Source organism: Hypanus sabinus, chromosome 3, assembly GCF_030144855.1.
Source record: "Hypanus sabinus isolate sHypSab1 chromosome 3, sHypSab1.hap1, whole genome shotgun sequence".
NCBI classification, from domain to species: Eukaryota; Metazoa; Chordata; class Chondrichthyes; order Myliobatiformes; family Dasyatidae; genus Hypanus; species Hypanus sabinus.
The window spans coordinates 128,721,903-128,742,361 of NC_082708.1; the positions used below are offsets into that span (position 1 = coordinate 128,721,903).

At 39.7% G+C, this 20,459-nt stretch overlaps 1 protein-coding gene across 1 annotated transcript; it reads right to left on the minus strand.

The window, feature by feature from the left end:
* Positions 1 to 14,330: 14,330 nt before the first annotated feature.
* On the minus strand, positions 14,331 to 16,987 carry LOC132390843 (general transcription factor II-I repeat domain-containing protein 2-like). Its single transcript, XM_059963383.1, has 2 exons — positions 14,663 to 16,987; positions 14,331 to 14,577 (listed from the first exon to the last, which is right to left on the minus strand). Exon 1 carries the CDS (start codon positions 16,566 to 16,568, stop codon positions 14,667 to 14,669), a length of 1,902 nt encoding a protein of 633 aa, XP_059819366.1. The 5' UTR covers positions 16,569 to 16,987; the 3' UTR covers positions 14,331 to 14,577; positions 14,663 to 14,666.
* Between the last annotated feature and the right edge of the window lie 3,472 nt (positions 16,988 to 20,459).

A 20,459-nucleotide genomic window follows, 5' to 3' on the forward strand; every position in this document is an offset into this window, starting at 1 on the left:
GATAACATTATACATTTCTGGCTGTCAGTACTGAAAAAAAAAACAAACACAATAAATCTAGTAGGAGGAATGCATCTTCTGACACAACATTAAACAAAGCTCCTGCTGTTGGGGCTGCTTTGTGAATTGTTATCACTCGGCTCCAAATGTTCATGTCTTCATTTCCAGCTGCAAATCATTCAGTCCTTGTGCATCTAGCTCTAATCCCCAGTCTAGGCTTCTATCTTTTTGTTACTCATTTTCACCATCCATTTTTTCAATCCCAACATATCATATCCTTTCTCCTTCCTCCTCAAGTTGTCAGAAATTCCACTACACAATGCTAGCTCCATTATAAAGGCAATCCTTGGGTCTTATGATTCAGGCACTAGGATTTAACTGTAAGTCTACAGTGTCCCATCAGCTGGAGTAGTAAAAGCACAATGTATAATTGTTTCCCATGTTGCTTGCTAGTGTTGAAATATTTTAGTTCTAGAAACTAAAATATTATATAGTTAACATGTTGAGGATATCAAATTTAAACCAGTGTAAGCATTTATGATGACAATTACTGTTCTCTATCAACTCTCTTGTTCCTGACTGACAGGAGTCTGTGCACTTGCATCCCAATGACTTTTTGGTGCTGAGACAGGAAAAAATCCTGGAATCTGCCTTGTAAAATTCCTTACCTCTATTTTCTTTACAAAACAATGATAGATCTATTATCATTCTGCTTTTAGTGATGAGCCCCCTGTCCCACATATTGGTTGTGTAATATTGCCTGTACTCAGCTGTTCGTGGTTTGTGAGAGAAGTGTCAAGGTTTTGACGATATTGACATTTATTCTGTTATTGTATAAATTTTTGGATAATTTACAGCATAAACACTGTGCAAACAGAAGGCAAGGAGGGTACCAAAATGTCTACTGCACAACCTCTCTTTGCAGTAGTTCTTCTGGTCATGGGAAATCCCCAAACCACCTTATGCCTTACATCCAAGGTGAATATTGATAGTGAGAAAAGATTCTTCTGCGAACTCTCTGCACATCTGGGCTTAATTACTAGATTCCAACTTACCATTCTTTATCGTTAACCTTCCTGCCTTTCTCTGTTTATTTAATACTAGTGTCATCAGTATTTGACTGAATTTCAGAAATATCATCTTGCATGTATTCCCTATGAGGTGAGTAAAGAAATACCAGAGAGGGAAACAAGTTAAATCTGAAAACTCCGCTACAACAGTGATCATTGTTGGATACTCCACGTGGCTGTAATTTTAAATCAATTGACCTCTTTGTGATAAGTGATGGTCTGGCCATTAAATTCACATTGTGCTGTACAAATTTTTGGAAGTACTCAGCAGGTTAAAGAGTTTCTGGTGAGAGAGCAGACCGTTTTAATGATGGGTCAATGTTCTCTATTCAGATACTGCCTGACTTATGAAGAGTTTTCAAAATCTTTTATTTCCTACTTCAAGTTTCTAGATTTTCATTATTTTATTTTCTGGTTTGTCTCAACATGCTTAAATACTCAGATTGCTGGTCTGGTTTAGCCAAAGAAATGATAGAAGAAAACTAATTGGAATGATCATTTCCTGGGGGAAGGATTCCATTTATCTGAGGCTGTTATGTGCTGGCTGAATACAGGTTCCAACACTGATCTCTGTGGCAGTCCCTTCACTACTGATTGCTAAACAGTAGAAGACCCATTTATTTATTTATTAATCTCACTCTATTTTCCATTAGTTATCCAATTAACTCCCTGCATCAAAATACCATCTCCAACTCTATAAGCTCGTTCCTTGTAAAGTTACATCTTATGTGACACCTTATTGAAGGCCTTCTGGAAATCAAGATGCACTGCCGCTACTTATTATTATTTATTCACCCTGTTTGTGATATACTCAAGAGTTTTGGTATATGTGTCAAACATGATCTCCCATTGACTCTACTTGATTGTCTTATGAAGTTCTAAATTTTTGCTGTTACCTCTTTGATAATGGATTTGCACATCTACTCAATGCCAGCTTTCTCTTCCACTCCTTCATGAGCAGTGACTCTGGTTCTCCGATCCTCTAGACTAGGAAAAATTCATGGATGGCATCTAGTACATCCACTATCTCTGCAGCCAGTTCTTTTAATACAAAGCATAGAACAGTCAACATTAGAACACAATACAGGCTTTTTGTTCCACAAATTCGTGCCTAACTTTTAACCAACTCTAAGATCAATCTTACTCTTCCATCCTACGTAGCCCTCTATTTTCCTATCACTCATACATATCTAAGATCTTCTTAAATTCTCTAAAGTATTTGTCCATACCACTACCCTAGGCGGCATGTTCCAAGCACTTACCACTCTGTGTGTTAAAAAAAATTACCTCTGATATCGCCCTTATACTTTCATCCAATCACATTAAAAGTATGCCACCTAGAATTAGCCATTTCTGCCCTAGGAAAAAGTCTATTGATTAATGAAGTACCATTTCTTATAAGTTCTCAGTATCTCTTGATTCATGCTCTGTCCTATAGTATAGTTACTTGCTCTACCCGGCACTGTCTTCTGCTTGCTATTTCTTATCTTCACTCAAATGTAATCTACACTGCAGTGGCAAAATCTAATCCAAAATCAAAGCTAGCCTGAAACAATCACAGGGTTGTTATACTTGCATGACACACCCTCAGTTTCAAAGCACTGTTGGCGATATGATGGAGGCAGATAAAATAGGGTCCTCTAGGAGTCTCTTAAATAGGTACAAGGAGCTTAAAAAATAGAGGGTTATGCAGTGGGGTACTTCTAGGCAGTTTCTATAGCAGGTTACATGGTTGGCACAACATTGTGAGCCAAAGGGCTGTAGATTTCTGTGTTCTCTGTTCTTTATAAATGAAGCTATCTCAGCTCCTTTTCTGCTTATCATTCTGAAATATCAAGTGTCTCCCATTATTCAGCTCACAACTTACGTAATCTTGGAATACCAGAATGTTTCTCTGAATATAAAGATGTCTTTTTAGAAATGAGGAATTCCCTTAGCCAGAGAGTGGAGAATATGTGGAATTAATTTCCACAGACAGCAGTGGAGGCCAAGTTATTGATTATATTTAAAGCAGAGGTTGATAGGCTCTTGATTAGGAAGGGTGTCAAATGTTACAGGTAGAAGGTGCGGAAATGCGGTTGAGAAGGATAATAAGTCAGCCATGATGGAATGTTGGAGCAGATGGGCCTATGGCCTAATTCTGTTCCTATGCCTTTTGATCTCACCATCTTATGGTCTAATATTTTGCACTGTTCTCACTAATCTGCCGTAGGAAGGAAATGGTTGTGCTGGAGAGAGTACAGAAGAGATTCAACAAGATGTTATGTTGTAGCTTTGGCATAGGAAAAAATTGAATAAATGTGTTTACTTTTCCACGAGTAAAGAAAGCTAAGAGACAACTTGAAAGAATGCCACCATGGCATCACCATAACAGATAATAAGAATCTTTTTCCCATGATAGGCATATCAAAAACAAGAGGGCATAGATTTCCAGTGAGAGGAAGGAAGTTTAAAGGAGAAAGTTTGTTTACCCAGAAAGTGTTTGAAGTCTGGAACTCTTTGTCACTTTGCAAGACATTTAGGTGAGATAGTGAAATCAGGTACAATTATTATATGTTAGATTATATTTAGAGAAGTACTTGAATATGTTAAGGTCAAAGTGGAGTTTATTGTCATATGCACATAAGTGCAATGAAAATCTTATTCACACCAGCATCACAGTCACTTAGCATCATATAAGCAGAACTCATAAGAAAAACAGAAATTTAACATAAGCTAAACCCAATTTTTATAAGAAAGAACAAAATTAGAACAAAAAAGTCTATTTTAGTGAAAACTGATTAAAGTAAAGGCATAGAAGAATATGGATCTAATGTGGGAAAATATTATTTGTACAGATGGGTCAAAATGTCAGCCTAGACATGGGTGGACCAATATGTTCCTTTCTGCACTGCACAACTCTTTGACTCTATAATGGCTAATAGATCGTATCTATTAAGGATCCCCAGCACCCAGAACATGCCCCCTTCTCATTGTTACCATTGTGAAAGAGGTACAGAAGCCTGAAGGCAGACACTCAGCTTCTGTTTCTTCCCCTCTGCCATTTGATTTTTAAATGGACATTGCACTCATGAACACTACCTGAATACTTTATTATTTCTGTTGTGTTTTGCACTACTTTTTAACTTAACTATTTAATAGACATATAAGTACTTAGTGTTATTCAGTTTTTTTCCTATATATTTATCATGTACTTCATCCTACTGCTGCTGTAAAGTTAACAAATTTCAGAACATATGCGAGTGATATTAAATCTGATTCTGATTGCCCTTGTGCTCTCAATCCATTCATCTTGGTACTAGTATTCTTACTAGTTATCATTCATTTAATGATTTAATGTCAAGATTTCCTCATATAGCCATGAAGTGGGCCGGGATTCTCTTGGAAAAACAAAGTTTCATGAAAAAAATCCCAGTGAGAAATGTTGATTTTATGCTGTTCTGATGGACTTTTTAGAGAAGACAGGCAATGCTCTGCAATTTAGCAGCAGCTATGTAGGAAAATTGGTCCACTAAATTGCTAGCACAGGTTCAGTGACTACATTCATTCTATTGGAGAAGAACTTCCACAGAGGAGAGAGGTACCTCTCAGATAATGCACAATTCCTTAACTTAATGGAACAAATTTAAAGTTAAGAAATTGGTTTAAATATTTACTTATCTTTTTATGTTTTAATTTTCTATTCAGAAAAAAATATATTTTTAAAAATCCATAGAAGTGTGAATCATTTTTAGCAGTTTTTGATCATTTTAGTATTTGTGAATATCTGATAGATGCAAAAGCATTCAAGCTGTTCATTAGGTTTGAAAGCCAGGACATGGCTTAACCAGCCATGAAAACATTTCCGTAAATTGAACTTTCATGGTTCCTACCATGTGATGGGCTTTACAGAATGTGCAGCATCTTCCTCATTAATTCAAGAACCAAGTTGTCACTGCAATGTATACTCTGGATAAGTGCTGCCCTCTAACAAGTTGGGAGCAGTGAATGCTGGTTGCTGAATATTACCAAAATAATTCCAAGGCAATGAATATTTCATCATGTAAATCTGTATTAAAAAACATGCAGTGCTCTCACATTCTTGGCAAGGAATTGCACTCAGGAAAAAAAGATGACAATATCTGGCTTTGATAAATTCCTTGATTGCAAATAACTAAATGATTTTATTTTGATTTGATTTGTAATAATAGAATTAATGTTATTAATTTGAGAGCTTCATGCATATTTTATTAAAATATATTCTGTGGTTGATATTTAATATCTGCAGGAGTTGAATGGTGAATAGTCAATACTATAGTCATTACAGTCCCCCATGCCCAACAGTACATCATGAAAATCTGTTAGGTTTTCTACTCAATAGATGCCTTCAATTATGCTTGCTTGAGAATTGATTAATGCCTCACAACTATTTCGATATGCTGATAAATTTAAGTGGTGAAATAAAGAGATTGGAAACTGGTCCACATTTTCCAGTATGTTGCTGTAAACAGGTTACAGATAAGACAGAAAAATGCAGAATAATGACAGAGGCCACAGACACAGATTTATATGATAGCAGTTTCTTCCAATATTTCCCCACTGTGTTCAGTAAATACCCCAACTGTACATACAGAGCAAATCATTGCAATAATGTATTGAGATGGTACGAGGTAAAACAACATCACAAAGGGCAGAATAAAGTGGTTCAGTACAGAGAAGGTGCAGAGCATGAATACAGTAAGGTGCAACGTCACAACAAGAAATATTGTGAGGTCAAGAGTCCATCTTATCATACAAAGAAAATATTCAATAGTCTTAAAACATGTGGGATAGGAGTCCTTGAGTGTGGTGATATGTGCTTTCAGGCTTTTGTATCTTCTGCCTGATGGTAAGAAAGAATTTTCACAGGGGGTGGGATCTTTGTTTATGCGGGCTACTACACTGAGGAAGCAGGTATTGCAGACAGAGTCCATGAAGGAGAGACTAGATTCTGTGATGCATTCAACGGTAATACAACTCTCTGCAGTTCCTTGTGGTCATCTGTAGAGCAGTCACAATGCCAAGTCATGGTGCATCTGGGTAGGATGTATTCTGTGGTGCATTGATAACAACTGGTGAGGGTCAAAGGGTATATATCAAATTTCTTCAAGCTTCCTGAGGAAGTAGTGGGCTGCTGGGTTTTTTTATGTCATATAGTCTACCTGGATGGACCAGAATAAGCTATTAGTGATGTTCGCTCCTAATCATCTAAAACTCTCACCTCTTGAAAACAGGACATGTGCACTGCTCCTCTTCTTGAAGTCAATAACTGGTTCTTTAATCTTGCTGCCATTGATGGACAGATTTTTGTCTTGACGCCGCATCACTGGCTCTCTGTCTCCTTCCTGCACTCTAACTCATGATTATTTGAGATATGGCCCACTGCGATGGTATCATCTGTAGATGGAGCCAGACCAGAATCTGGCCATGCAGGACTGAGTGTACAGTGAGTAGTACAGGGGCTGAGGTTGCAGTCTTGTGGGGCACCTGTGCTGAGAATAATTGTGGTGGAGCTCTTGCTACCTATCCTGACTGATTACGGTCTGTTCAACAGGAAGTCAAGGATCCAGTTGCCAAGGGAGGTGGTGAGTCCCAGGTTTTGAGTTTGGAGATGTGTTTACCTGGAATTATCATATTGAAAGCGGAGCTGTGGTCAATTAGCGATAGACTAAGTTAGGTGCCTTTCTTGTCCAGATTCTCCAGGTATGAGCGTAGGGCAAGGGGATGACATCTGCTGACTACCTGTGTTGATGGTAGGCCAATTGTAGTGGGTCAAGGTTGTTTGGGAGGTTAGAGTTATTGTACCAACTCCCCAAAGTACTTCATGAGAGTGTACATCTGAGCCACCAGGCAATAGTCTAGTTATTAAGGCACATTATGGAAGGCAGTAGGTTTCTTATAGCAGATGGGTGTCATAAGGTGGGCACTGGGAGTAGACCCAAATGCAAGACAGACACTGAAGTACTAGGAATAGGACAAGGACTAGAGTTAGGGACGGGACTGGACTCGGACGACGAGCAGGGACAGAAACACAGACATGGGCTAGGACTTTGGCTAGGAAAGCTGGACCAGGACAAGGAAATGGGAACTAGGAGCCTGGGCTTGGGTTCTTCGACGCTTGGCTGCAGGACTAGACATGGAACTCCTGCACAGGACGAGGCACATGGACTGGATAAGAACCCGAAGCCTTGACTCGATCTTGGGACACCTGAACAAGAAGCCTTGGTCTTGAGAGAATGAGAAGACCGAGCCTTGGTCTTGAGAGAGATAGGAACACAGGGACATGGAACACAGAGCTGGGACCCCTCCTTAGGAACAGGACATGAGACCAGGGCTCTATACAGAGTCAGAGCCCCTCCTAGAGAGCAGGACGTAGGGGCAGGACTCATACACAGAACACAGAGAGACAGCTCCCAATGCAAGGTAGTAGCAAACAGCTGGACCTACCCAGCGAAGGCATGGACACAGAAACAGTTCCAAACAATGATAGGCAGTTCCTTATCTAGACACACCAAGGGTCCAGTCTTGCTCTGGTGGTAGAACTTGACAGTGATACAGGGGAGGGAGAGGGGTCCAGCAAATGAAGCTTCTTCTTCCTTGAGTTTTTACAGCAGTTGGTATCCATACTGTTGCATTACTGCCATCTTCAGACTTATTGTCCGTTCACTTGACTGCCAGCAAATGAAGCTGAACCCAAGAGCTCTTTATGTAGCCAGCCCAAAATGAGAATCAGGTGCCTCAATTAGAGCACCCAACAGAACAAGGGAAAACTGGAAAACCTGGAATAAGGAACAATGGACCGGACCATGAATCAGAATGCGGTCTTCACAGACCGGACCATGACAATGGGAACCTTATACTGAAGCAGGGAGAGGTTGGAAATGTCTGCAAATACCACCACCAGCTGATCTGTGCAGGATCAAGCCTGTGACACAAGCTGGGCTGATTATTTTCTGTGGGTTCACTCTCAGGAAGACTGATCTTCAACCCTCAATGGTGACTGAGGGTTCAGGTGCAATGGAGGTTGTTGGTGTGGGTTGTGACACTCCAGGACTGTTTTCGATTTTATGAGATCAAAACATCTGTGCCTCAGACATCAAATGAATTGAGCTTCAGTCTCCTGTAGAGTGCACACTGTCGAGGGAGTATTATACCTACATTCCTGCTTACAGAAAAATAACTAAGACACATCAAACATGGTACAAAATTTTCACTTTGCATAATGTTGCATGAAAGCAAGGATAATAAAAATTATCCCATTCCTGGGATTGATTTGAACTCTTTCTCATTGCAGGAATTCAGAAAATGTTGTTCCTTCTCAATAGCATTTTGCTTTAAGCCATAATTATGCTAATTTTTCAGCAATTTAAAGCATTGGATCTACATTCTGTGTATTCTCCAAGTGAAATGTGAAAGCATTTTGTGACTGATAACCATTTAAGTCTTTTTTTATGTTTCAAAGGTAGATTTTATTTATAATTAATAACATATACAAAGGAAGGAACAGTATAAAAAAAGTATTACATTGATGGTCAATACATTCAGTAGTGAAAATTTTTAAGAAAATAAAGACTAACTAATGTGGCACCCTGGTCACTCAGATGGCTCCCTGAGGTGATACCCCTTTCATTGTTCCTTGTAGGAAGGATTTCCCCACCCAACTCTAACCCCCTCCCCCCCCCCCCAAGTGTGGTAGCTGAAGGACCCTAGTCTGTGGCTCTTTGGCACTGAGCTTTAGCATTGGTTACACTGGGCTTCAGTGTATTCCTCAACATGTACTTCAGCAAGCTAGGCTGTACCAATCATTCACATTTGTTTTACTTTGAAACTTCAAAACACTAAACTAATTTAAAGAAAACATGGTGGGTCCAAAAATACGTGTCTATTTGTTCTTTACTTTAAGCAAGGGGCGCATGTATCACATGGTAGTCTGATAATGTATACAATTAACATATTTTTACATAATAACCCACAAAGAACTACTTAAACAAAGAAGAATGCTTAATCAACCAATATATATACACAAGATTACTCAACTATTATTGAAACATTAAATACACATTAACATTCCCTTATGGACATCTCACAGTTCAGAAACACCAACAAGATTCAGGCAGTTCAAAGGGCATTTTTAGTGAGCTGATGCTCTTACAGTGGTACTTGATGTCCGTATTGGGGTGTGTTCCCAGAAACAGCCCATAGATTAGAGTCCTCAGTTAAACAGCTGCTGAGGATGAGCTGGGACATGAAACCTTGCATCCTTCTCCATCCCCTTTTAGCAAATCCACAGTCTACAAAGTGATGGTTGATCGCCTCTTCCCCCTTCAGCTATCCCAAGGGCAGCATGTGTTTAAGGTGATAGGTTGTCTATATGGGAAGGCTCTGACTGGGTCCTTCTTACTGCCACCCAAGTGAGTTCTTAACATAAGAGCATAAGAATATGGAAATAGAATCAGAAGCAGGCCATCTGGCCCATTGAACCTGCTCTGCCGTTCAATGACATCATGGCTGATCTGACCATGGACTCAACTCTGCCTACCTGTACTTCTGCAGAACCCATAATTTCCCTATGCAAAATTCTATCTAATTTTGTTTTAAATACATCTACCAGCAGAAATACCTTTCCTGGTTCTATCTTAACCATCTCTTTCGTTATTTTGTATGTTTCTAAAAGATCCCCTCTCATTCTTCTGAACTGCAGTCAGATTAATCTCAAGCAAGTAAATATCTCTTCATAGGCTAATTCCCTTAACCCAGTGAACCTCCTCTACATCACCTCCAAAGCCAGTATTTTGTTCCTCAATTAAAGAAGCCAGAACTACACTCAGTACTTGAGATTCATCCTCACCAGCTTCCCATACAGTTGCAGTATAACCTCCTTGCTTTTATATTTAAACCCTCTAGCTATGAATGCCAACATTCCATTTGCATTTTTGTTCACTTGTGCACCGGCAAATCAACCTTTTATCATTCATGCACAAGCACTCCCACGTTGCTCTGTACAACAGCGTGCTGCAGTCTTTCACCATTTAAATAATAATCTGATCTTTTATTGTTCTTTCCAAAGTGGGTGACCTTGCATTTACCAATGTTGTACTCCATCTGCCAAACTCTCTTAACTTACCTATATCTGTCTACAGACTCTCCACATCCTCTGACATGTATCTATTTTCTGTCTGTTGAAACCATGTAACTATTCCTTTTCCACTCACTTCCATGTCATCAATATATTTTGATAGGCTACTCGGTCTTCTCTTCAAATTTGTATATCATGAGGAGTTGAGGGCTCAACACTAATAATTATAGCACTCCACTCTCCAATGATTGCCAACCAGTGAAACCTCCATATGTCCCAAATCTGCCTTCCATTGATTTTCAATCCTCTATCCATGCTAATACATCCCCCCCCCCCAGATCCATGCATCCTTATCTTATTGAGAAGTCTTTTATGTGGCACCTTAGTAATCACTTCCATGAAATCCAAGTATACAAAATTCATCTGTTCCCCATTACCTGTGATGGACTGGGCTGCATCCACTACTTTTCCATTCAAGGATATTGGTGTTTCCATACCAGGTCATGGTTCCACCAGACAATGTACCCTGTACCACACATCCATAGAAGTTTGCCAAAGTTTATATGACATGCCGAATTCTCGCAAACTTCTATGAAAGTAGAGGTGCTGCCATGTTTTCTTCATAATGGTACTTAGATGCTGGACACAGGACAGATCCTCTGAAATGCTAACAGCAAGGAATTTTAAGTTGCCGACCCTCTCCATCTCTGATCCTCCAGTGAGGTCTAGTTCATAGACCTCCAGTTTGCTCCTCCTGAATCCAATAATCAGCTCCTTGTTCTTGCTGCATTCCAATGAAAGGGATGTTCCTCTTATCCTTTTCCAAGGGTGACCTGGAGGAAATGATTCTTGGACCAGTGCCTCTTTCAATAGCAATATTGGACATGCTGCATGAATAATCTCCAAAACACCACTGAAATGTCAGAAATGTTATTGTAGGAGACACCTTATTATATTGTGGCTGGTGTGTACTTCAATGGAGTTGTTTCTCTATTTCCCTTGATATTTAATAGAAATAAAAATATGAAAGTCCTGGCATCTCTGTAAAGAGTGCATTCATCATCTAAACAATTTGAGACAGCAAGGAGAGAAAGAAAGACTTTTTCTTTGATATCTTTTCACTTGATTGGCTCTACATCGCAATGGACCAGGCACTTCAAAACTATGGCCACAACACCTGTGCAGAAACTGGATACCCCACAGCTTCAGATTCCTGACATTCAGTCTAGACTTCCCAAAATACATTGAGAATGTATTGAAACACTTTCTACTCATCTGAATTGAGTGGCTCTCCAACTTCAATCAGACGTCTGAAAGTATCACACTCCGTGTTAAGGAAAGATGCAGCTGGATGACCTTTGACTCATACAGCATAATTAGGAGGTGATAGGATGGAGCTACAGGGAGGTAGTGATCTCTAAGCTGCAGGGGGAAGATAGCTGAGTGACTGTCAGGAGAGGGAAATGGAATAAGCCAACATTGGAGAATACCCAGTGGACATTTCCCTCATTATTGTTAGGTATGCAATTTTAGATACTGGTAGAGGGACCACCTACCAAGGTAAAGCCACAGCATTCAGATTTCTGCCACTGAGTGTGGGCCTATGGCTCAGAAGGGAAAAGGGATGAAGAGGAGTGCAGTAGTAAAAGGGAATTCCATAGTTAGAGAAGCAGACAGGTGTTTATGTAGACAAGAAAGAGACACCCAGATGTTATGTTTCCTTGAGGTGTAATGGTCAGGGATGCCACGGATCAGGTCCAGAGCATTCTCAAGGGGGAAGGTTCAAAACAAGAGAGAAAAAATACTTAATGCAACAAGGCAAGAAGGTAATTGAAGGTTAGGAGCAGGGTGGACAACCAGAAGTGGTGGTACATATTGTTACCAGCAACATAGTTAGGAAAAAAGATGGGGACCTGAAGAAAGAATATAGAGAATTAGATAGAAAGCTGAAAAACAGGACCAGAAGGGACCAGAAGGGCAATCTCTGGATTGCTGCCTGTGCCAAGTGCCATTGGGGGTAAGAATAGTATGACTTGGATGACTTGGCAAATGAATGGATGGTTGAGGAATTGGTACTGGGGACAGGGTGTCGGATTTCTGGATCATTGGGATCTCTTCGATGGAAGGTATGACCTTTACAAAAGGGACAAGTTACACCTGAACTTGAAAGGGACCAATATCCTTGTTGACAAGTTTGTTAGAGCTGTTGGAAAGGGTTTAAAGTATTTCGGCAGGGGAAACAAAGTGATGGAGCAGAAGATGGGGAAACAGTTGATAGAACAGAGGTTGGAGCACTTGGTATAAAGTAGATGTGTAGTGTGTAGTCTAGAAAGGGGTAATAATTTAACTTCCGTTAACATGAGGCAAAATTGAAAAGGCTGATGAATACAGGACTGAAGGTGTTATATATAAGTGCACATAGTATGTGGAATAAACAGTATGGCATTGTAGGCATCACTGAGTCATAGCTGAAAGAAGATCATTGTTGGGAGATTAACATCCAAGGATACACATTGAATTGAAAGGACAGATAGGTAGGCAGAGGGTGCAAAAGCACTCATCAGAGATAGGAAGAGTTAAAGAAAACTGATATAACCAGATTTATAATCTTACTTCATACTGCAGACAGATCAACTTGAAACATTACCTGTTTCTCACTCCATACATGATGCCTTGCTAGCATAATATTTTACATTATTTTTAACATTTCAACATTGTGTTAATGTTTTAAGACTGCATATGAAATGGGAGAAAGCTCATTTTTCCCCAATGCCCCTATCCTTCACTTATGCTCAATTTCAAATAAAAGATATTGAGTACTTTCAGTGTTGAGGTGTGAGAGGTTGTGCCAAATGAGAGGGTCCCTTGCCCTAATTCCACCTGGTGGAGGTCTGACTGCTTTGGGAGTTACATTTATCGGGTGCCAACAATGGTCTGAATGTTATTTAAAAGGCCACCCACAAGTATCAATGCTTTGGCATTTATTCCATTTCTGAAGACCAACTCCTTCCCATTATCCAGAGTTATGATTTTCTGCTTCTGTATTTTGAACTCTGTGAATTTTTAGTACATTCATTTTAAGTAGGTGAAAAGTCATTGTGGCTTACATATCTGGATATGGAAGCTGTTGAAATGCCGCTATGCAGACTCTGAACCTCGCCTTGACTGCGCCTACTGTGTTTCCAAAATGTCAAAACCATCTTACTTTGCAGCTTAAACGGTGGACTTTCAATATTTCTGAGAAGTGCTCCAGCTGTGCACACCATCTGCATGTCTGAGGCTCCTACTGCAGACATTGCAGGTGTGTGTGTGCTCTTGCAGAACTGACAGTTCTCGCTGCATGGCAATGCCCAATTATTGACAGAAAGCACCACTTTATCCAGAGCTGTGTGGCTTACTTCATAATTTCTTTTTGTTCTTGCACAATTTGTTGTCTTTTACACACTTTTTGAATATCCAAGTTAGAGTGGTCTATTATGGTTATTATTCTATTATGGAATTATTGAACATGCCGGCAATAAAATGAATCTCAGGGTTGTACATGGTGACACACAGTACATATGTTTTGATAGTAAATTTTCTTTGAAGTTCGAAACTCATTCTCTTGTATTTTATATTTTTGCCAACAAAACACTACTATCTTAATATTTAGCTGTATTTTACAATTTTAGGTTAAAGTCAACCATCACTTACTTAGCAATAACTCTGGCTTCTTCTTCAACTGAGATCAACTGCATTATCCCCTTTAAACTGAGAAGTAAATTCTTGGAGTCATCTGACATTGTTTCTGTTTGTGTTGGATTGATAACTGCTTCATGAGAAACATGATCCTGAGGTAAACTTGAGGATTCGTATTTATTGACTTCCTCCTCCTCCACCCATGGCCCGCCTGTGTAAAATGATGGCACAACAGGATATTTTTATTTTTAGTAGGCCAAAAAGCATCCCAATAAAAACACAGGTGAAAAACATCTTCAGTTTCCTCTCTACAGATACAGAATCACTTTAAGGTGATCTTTGCTGACCATAGACCAGGGGTCAGCAACCTTTACCACTGAAAGAGCCACTCGGACCCGTTTCCCACAGAAAAGAAAACACTGGGAGCCGCAAAACCCGTTTGACATTTAAAATGAAATAACACTGCATACAACGTTTTTTTTGCCTTTATGCTATGTATAAACAAACTATAATGTGTTGCATTTATGAAATTGATGAACTCCTGCAGAGAAAACGAAATTACATTTCTGCATGCAACAAAAACATTTTGAACTCCGAAAAAAAGACGTTGGGTTGAAAGTTACTTTTAAGTAAAATACTCAATGTCTATTTGAGTCCTTCTTGTATTTATGAAAAACGCCGAACTTAAATTTTCCACCAGCAGCAAACCAAAAATAACATCAGCCAGCTGTCAGCCTGAAAAATAAAAGGACTATTTCACTGAACAATGAAAACATATGAATATACATAAAATAATAGGCAATTAAAATATTTATCATACTTGGTTAATGGGATTTCTGCTCCTGGACCTCAGCGCACAGCGTCTGCACATCAGGGCTGTATGACGTCACCTTCATCTTTACACAGGATCGCAAGCTGTCATCTGTGAGGCGTGCGCGATGTTTGTTTTTAATAAAGTTCATGTTGGAGAACACCTGCTCACATACATATGTGGATCCAAAGATCGACAGGACTCCAAGCGCATACTTTTTCATGTTTACATAAATGTCGGGCATAGCATTCCATGTTTCGAACACAAGTTTGTCCGGTTTTGGAAGGTTTTCAATATCACTCCATTTGTGATTCTGAGCAAGAACGGCCTTCTGACGGGCAACATCTTCAAGGTCTGCTGTCAAGCGTCTAAACTTGGACACCCATATGTCTTTGTCGGCTATGTCGGCCAGTTCCATCTCAAGATCAGGTTGACTCACACCTGCCAATGCAGTCGTATTCAGTAGGGAAGGATCGATGCTTAAGGGAGTGACCGGGAAGGATAATGTGTTTTTTTCCTCTCTGAACTCACAGAAGCGTTTCCCAAACGATGTTTGCATTGCGATGATTGCAGAATGTAAATACTCCGAAATTATCATGTCGTGACCTTGTTTGAACTCTCTCAAATTGGGGAAGTGAGACAAAGTGCCTTTCTGTAAATCTCTGGCAAGCACTGTCAACTTGTGCTCGAATGCCAAAACATCCTCCAACATGTGCAGGGCTGTGCGTCCTTTCCCCTGAAGAGCTGTGTTCAGCGTGTTCAGGTGCGCTGTCATGTCTACCATGAAGTGTAGCTTTTCCAGCCACTCTGGCTGTTCCAGCTCAGGAAAGGTGAGCCCTTTGCTGCCCAGGAAAGTTTTCACTTCTTCCAGACACGCGACAAAGCGTTTCAGCACCTCCCCTCTGGACAGCCACCGGACTTTGTCGTGCAGCAGGAGATCAGAATATGCGCTTTCCATCTCGTCCAGTAACAAACGGAATTGACGGTGATTTAAACTTTTTGCCATTATTTTATTGACAATCTGAATGACAACATCCATTACTTCTGTGCATTCCGGAGGAAATGTTTGAGCACACAGTGCCTCTTGGTGCAAGATGCAGTGAAAAGTCAGCAGCTTTCTGTCCAGCGACTTCTGCAGTAAAGCCACAAATCCCTTGTGCGTTCCCGTCATATTCGGAGCCCCATCAGTAGCTACTGACACCAGATGGGTGGTCTTTATTCCTTTGGCTCTTAAACAATTCAAGACAGCCTCACAGATGTCCTCCCCCCGTGTTTGGTCTTTTAGAGGTATCAACTCAATCAGTTCTTCCTGTGGCCCGGCAGAGTTTACATACCGGCAGAACAACGCTATTTGTTCAATATCACCTGTGTCTTTAGACTCGTCACAGGCAATCGAGTAGGCCACAGCTGAATTGATGTCTTTAATTTGCTGTCTTGTGAAGTCTTCTGCCATTTTTATGGTTCTGTCTTTGACAGTCTTTGCAGAGAGGGGCATATCCCTGATTTTCTGCACAATTTCACTCTTGTTTTTAAAGTCCGTGAATAGATGTTCTGAAATCTTAATGAAAGATTCTTTTATATATTCACCATCTGTAAACTGCTTCCCGTGCCTGACTATTTCCTGAGCGGCAATATAACTGGCGTATGTCATTGATTTTCCAGACTTCATCCATTTCTGGAAATGATTTTTGCTCAGATCAACCTTCCGCATCAGTTCCGAAACGGCTTTTTTTCTCTCATCTCCATCCGGATATTTTTGAGCAAAGGCTGCGTGTTTATTCTGGAAATGCCTTGCGACATTTGACTTTTTGTTGTTTGCTAGTTTCTCATTAACAGTGAAAGCAAATGAATCTGTCCACGTATCATTAAACGTTCTGTTTTCTTCAGTCACTTTTCTTTTTTTAGAATTCTCCATAGTTGGCTTACCTTGGATCGAAAAATTAAAGAAATCGCGCACTGGCGGGTGTCAGGTATTGGCAGTGGTGAAGTATATTAATAGCGATAAAAACACGTTGTAGCGGTGTGCTCACGCAGTCAGTAAACTGCAGTCGAATAACTTTATTCGAACTAAACAGCCTTGCTTTTAAGCCTCCCTCAACCCAGCCCCCATGGACGCAGATGCTGCAAAAGACGCGTACTCACAAACCCCCGTAGGCTATCTCCCTTAGCCGGAATGCTGGCTAATTGTGAGCCGTTTCGGATGTGCCAGGAAATGTGTCGCCACACTTAGATTGTACAAGATCACCATAATCTTCAAATTTAGAATTACATTTCAAAAGCTAACAAACTAACATAAAATACATTTTAATTAAATACTGACCAATTATTTCCCAAAGCCACAGGGAGCCGCAGCACAGAGGTGAAAGAGCCACAAATGGCTCGGGAGCCGCAGGTTGCCGACCCCCGCCATAGACCATCTAAGTGCTCTCCCTTTCATTTTCACATCTTTCAAAATCAATCTTGCTAGCTTTTCATGCTGACACTGGCTGCCTGAATTGAAACAATATTAATATCTCTTATCAAGACAGCATCCAGTTCAAATTGAAAAGAAGACCAGGAGATTACGAAGCCCATTCAAAGAAGTAAATAAAGAGTTGAGAGAATGCAAAGGTGCCAAGAACTGCTGCTGGGATACATAGTACTTTGCATCGGTATCTAGTGCACTGAAACACACTGGAAAATAGTTCATTTTCATAACTGTCAACACTCACCCTTTGAGCACAAATAAATACTATGTTTACATAGCTTTATAACATTTATTTCAATAATAGAATTGGTAGTCTGAAACATGAATGTAAGTGGAGAATATATTTATTGTCAAATTATTCTCCATTTTCCAGCCAAACAATCTTCATAGCATGTGGACAGAATAGGCAGCAAGCCTGTAGTTATTGCAACAAATATTGGATAGACACATTCACTGAGATATATAAGGGATTTTGAAATCATTATGAGAGAATATTGCCCTACCATTTACCTCACTGACTAGATAGGACAATTTTGTACCCTTTGCAATAGAGAAGTAAATAGCTCCATTGAAAATGTAATCTCTGGAATAAAAATGACAGCTATTGTAAATGGTTGGGAACTTCCAGTTCGCAGATGTAAATGTCACCACTAATTTGTCCTGGTCCAGCCATCTGGTTGATATAGCCAAGAAAGCACTCTCTATTTCTTCAGAACTCCAAGGAAGTTTGGCAAATGCCTGATGACTTATCAGCTCCACCGAAAATATCATATCAGATGCATCATAGCTTTGTATTGCAACTGATCTATTTATGACTGCAAGAATGTGCAGTGAATTATGAATACATCCCAGTCCATCAAGCAATCTTTCCTCCATTCATCCTGTCTACATTCCTCGGTTCCTCAGGAAAGCAGCCAACGTGATCAAGAAACACTCCCGCCTTGGTCATTCTAACATCAGGCAGAAAATAGAAAGGATTGAGAGCATGTACCGACAGGCTCAAGGACAGGTTCTATTCCTCTGACATCAGATTCTTGAATGGACCTCCTGCAGGCTGGAGGAATAACTTAGTGTGAACCTTGCACCTTATTCATCTTCCTGCGCTGCACTTCCTCTGTTACTGTAACAGCATATTCTACATCCTATTTTCTTTTTATTTACCTTCACTTAATTATGTGCAAAATAATCTCTCTGGAAGGCATGCAAATAAAATCTCTCCATAGTATCTCAGAACAAATGACAATAATAAACAATACCAAAAGAAGAACCAATAAATACACTTACACCACAGTTAACATATTCCATAGAATGCCTTCATTATATATCAAGTGTGTGGTGATGAGGAGTCTAGAGACTTTTAACAATTGCAATATTTAAGTAGTGATAAGCTATCTAGAGACCTTTAAGAATTACAATAGATGATGCCAGTTTAAGTGTTCCTTGGGCTCGCTGACAATTTAATAGATTTAGTAACAATCACTGAGGTGGGAAAGTCTCAGATGAGGTTCATGTCTCAGCTGAAATTATCATTAGTGTCCCCAGATACCAAACCCTTACTTGATCAACAAACTTGAAATAGAAAAATAAGAAGGAAGAATTGTAGAATCACAGAACACTACAGTACAGAAACAGGGCATTCCGCCAACCTAACCCATACTGAACTATTATTCTGCCTAGTCCCCTTAGCCTGCACCCAGACTGTAGCCCACATACCCCTTTCTCCATGTGCCGATACAAACTTTTCTTGAAGATTGAAATCGAACCCACATCCACCACTTTGACTGGTAGCTCAACTCTCTGAATCAACGTTTCCTTACATATTCCCGTTAAACCTTTCATCTTTCATTCTTAACCCATGACCTCTTATTCTAGTTCCACCCATCCTCAGTGGAAAAGACCTCCTTGAATTTACCCTATCAATGCCACTCATAATTTTGTACACCTTTCTCAAATCTCCCTTCATTCTCCAATGATCAAGAGAATGAAGTCCTAATCTAGTTAACCCTTCCCTATAATTCAGGTTCTCAAGTCCCAGTGTCATCTTCGTAAATTTTCTCTGCATTCTTTCACTTCTATTGATCTCTTTCCTGTACGTAGGTGACCAGAACTGCACATAATACTCCAGATCAGGCTTCACCAACATCTTATACAACTTCAACAAAACATTCTAACTCCTGTATTCAATACTTAGATTTATGAAGACAAAAATGCCAAAAGCTCTCTTTATGACTCGGTCTACCTGTGATACCACTATCAAGAAGCTATGGGTCTATATTAACAGATCCCTCTATTCAACTGTATTCCTTGGTGCCCTAATGCTCACCATGTAAGTCCTACCCTAGTCCTACCCTGTTTTTTTTTCCTAAATAGAATGGAAAAACAATGGGAGAGTTCCAACGAGTACGCAGAGCTACAATAAAACATAATCTCAAGGGGAGTAATGGGAGTATAGAAAAGTGGAAAAGATGCCAGCACTTACAACATGGATCATAACACTAAGAGAAGTCAGGGGAATATCACATACTCTGACTATAAGCTTATAAGCACTCTGAAATACTGCATTGGTAGCAAAAATCTGGAGGCTTCCTCATTTAGCACTTCTGTTTCAGGAGAGCAATGTGGAAAGACAAATCTGCAGAAGGATCAGTTTAATGATCTATAACACTAATTAAAATTATTGTGTACTTGAACTGTTATAGATGCTGAGAATAACCAGGAGATGTACTGGGTCAAAGGACTAAGTTTGCATTGGGAATGGAGACACACACTGAAGATTACTGTCATTTGTAATTAACTCAACTGCCTTATTATATTTGTACTACATTGATACATCATGCATTGGGCATGGTGAGAAGCCTCATGACTCAATTCATTGTTGTATTATAAAGGGCAAATCCAGACATTCTTTGCAGAATTTACAGGAGAAGAGGAAGATAAAAATTGGAGAGGTTTCCCACTGAGCTGCTGGAGATTAAAAGCAGCTGAGGTAGACAATATACTCCAGGAATGGGAGAAAGAGAATTGCATCAGAAATAAAGAATTAAAGTGACACTGATCTCAGAATAAGCAATAGGTGCAATGTTTCTGGATGCAGTTTTAATAACTGAACCAACTTAGAAAAGTTTAAAAGAGTTAAATATTCACCTATATATTTCTGCATGCTTCAAGAAAGCCCATCGCTCTGCCTTCTCAAACATAATCCATCACATATCAATTATTCTTCCTGTTGCACCCACCTTGATTTTCTTTTGCAAACATTCCATGCCGAGATCTATTCCTCAATGACTCACACTGACTCACACTTACGTAATTTTATTTCTCTCTTTGATCCACACCCTT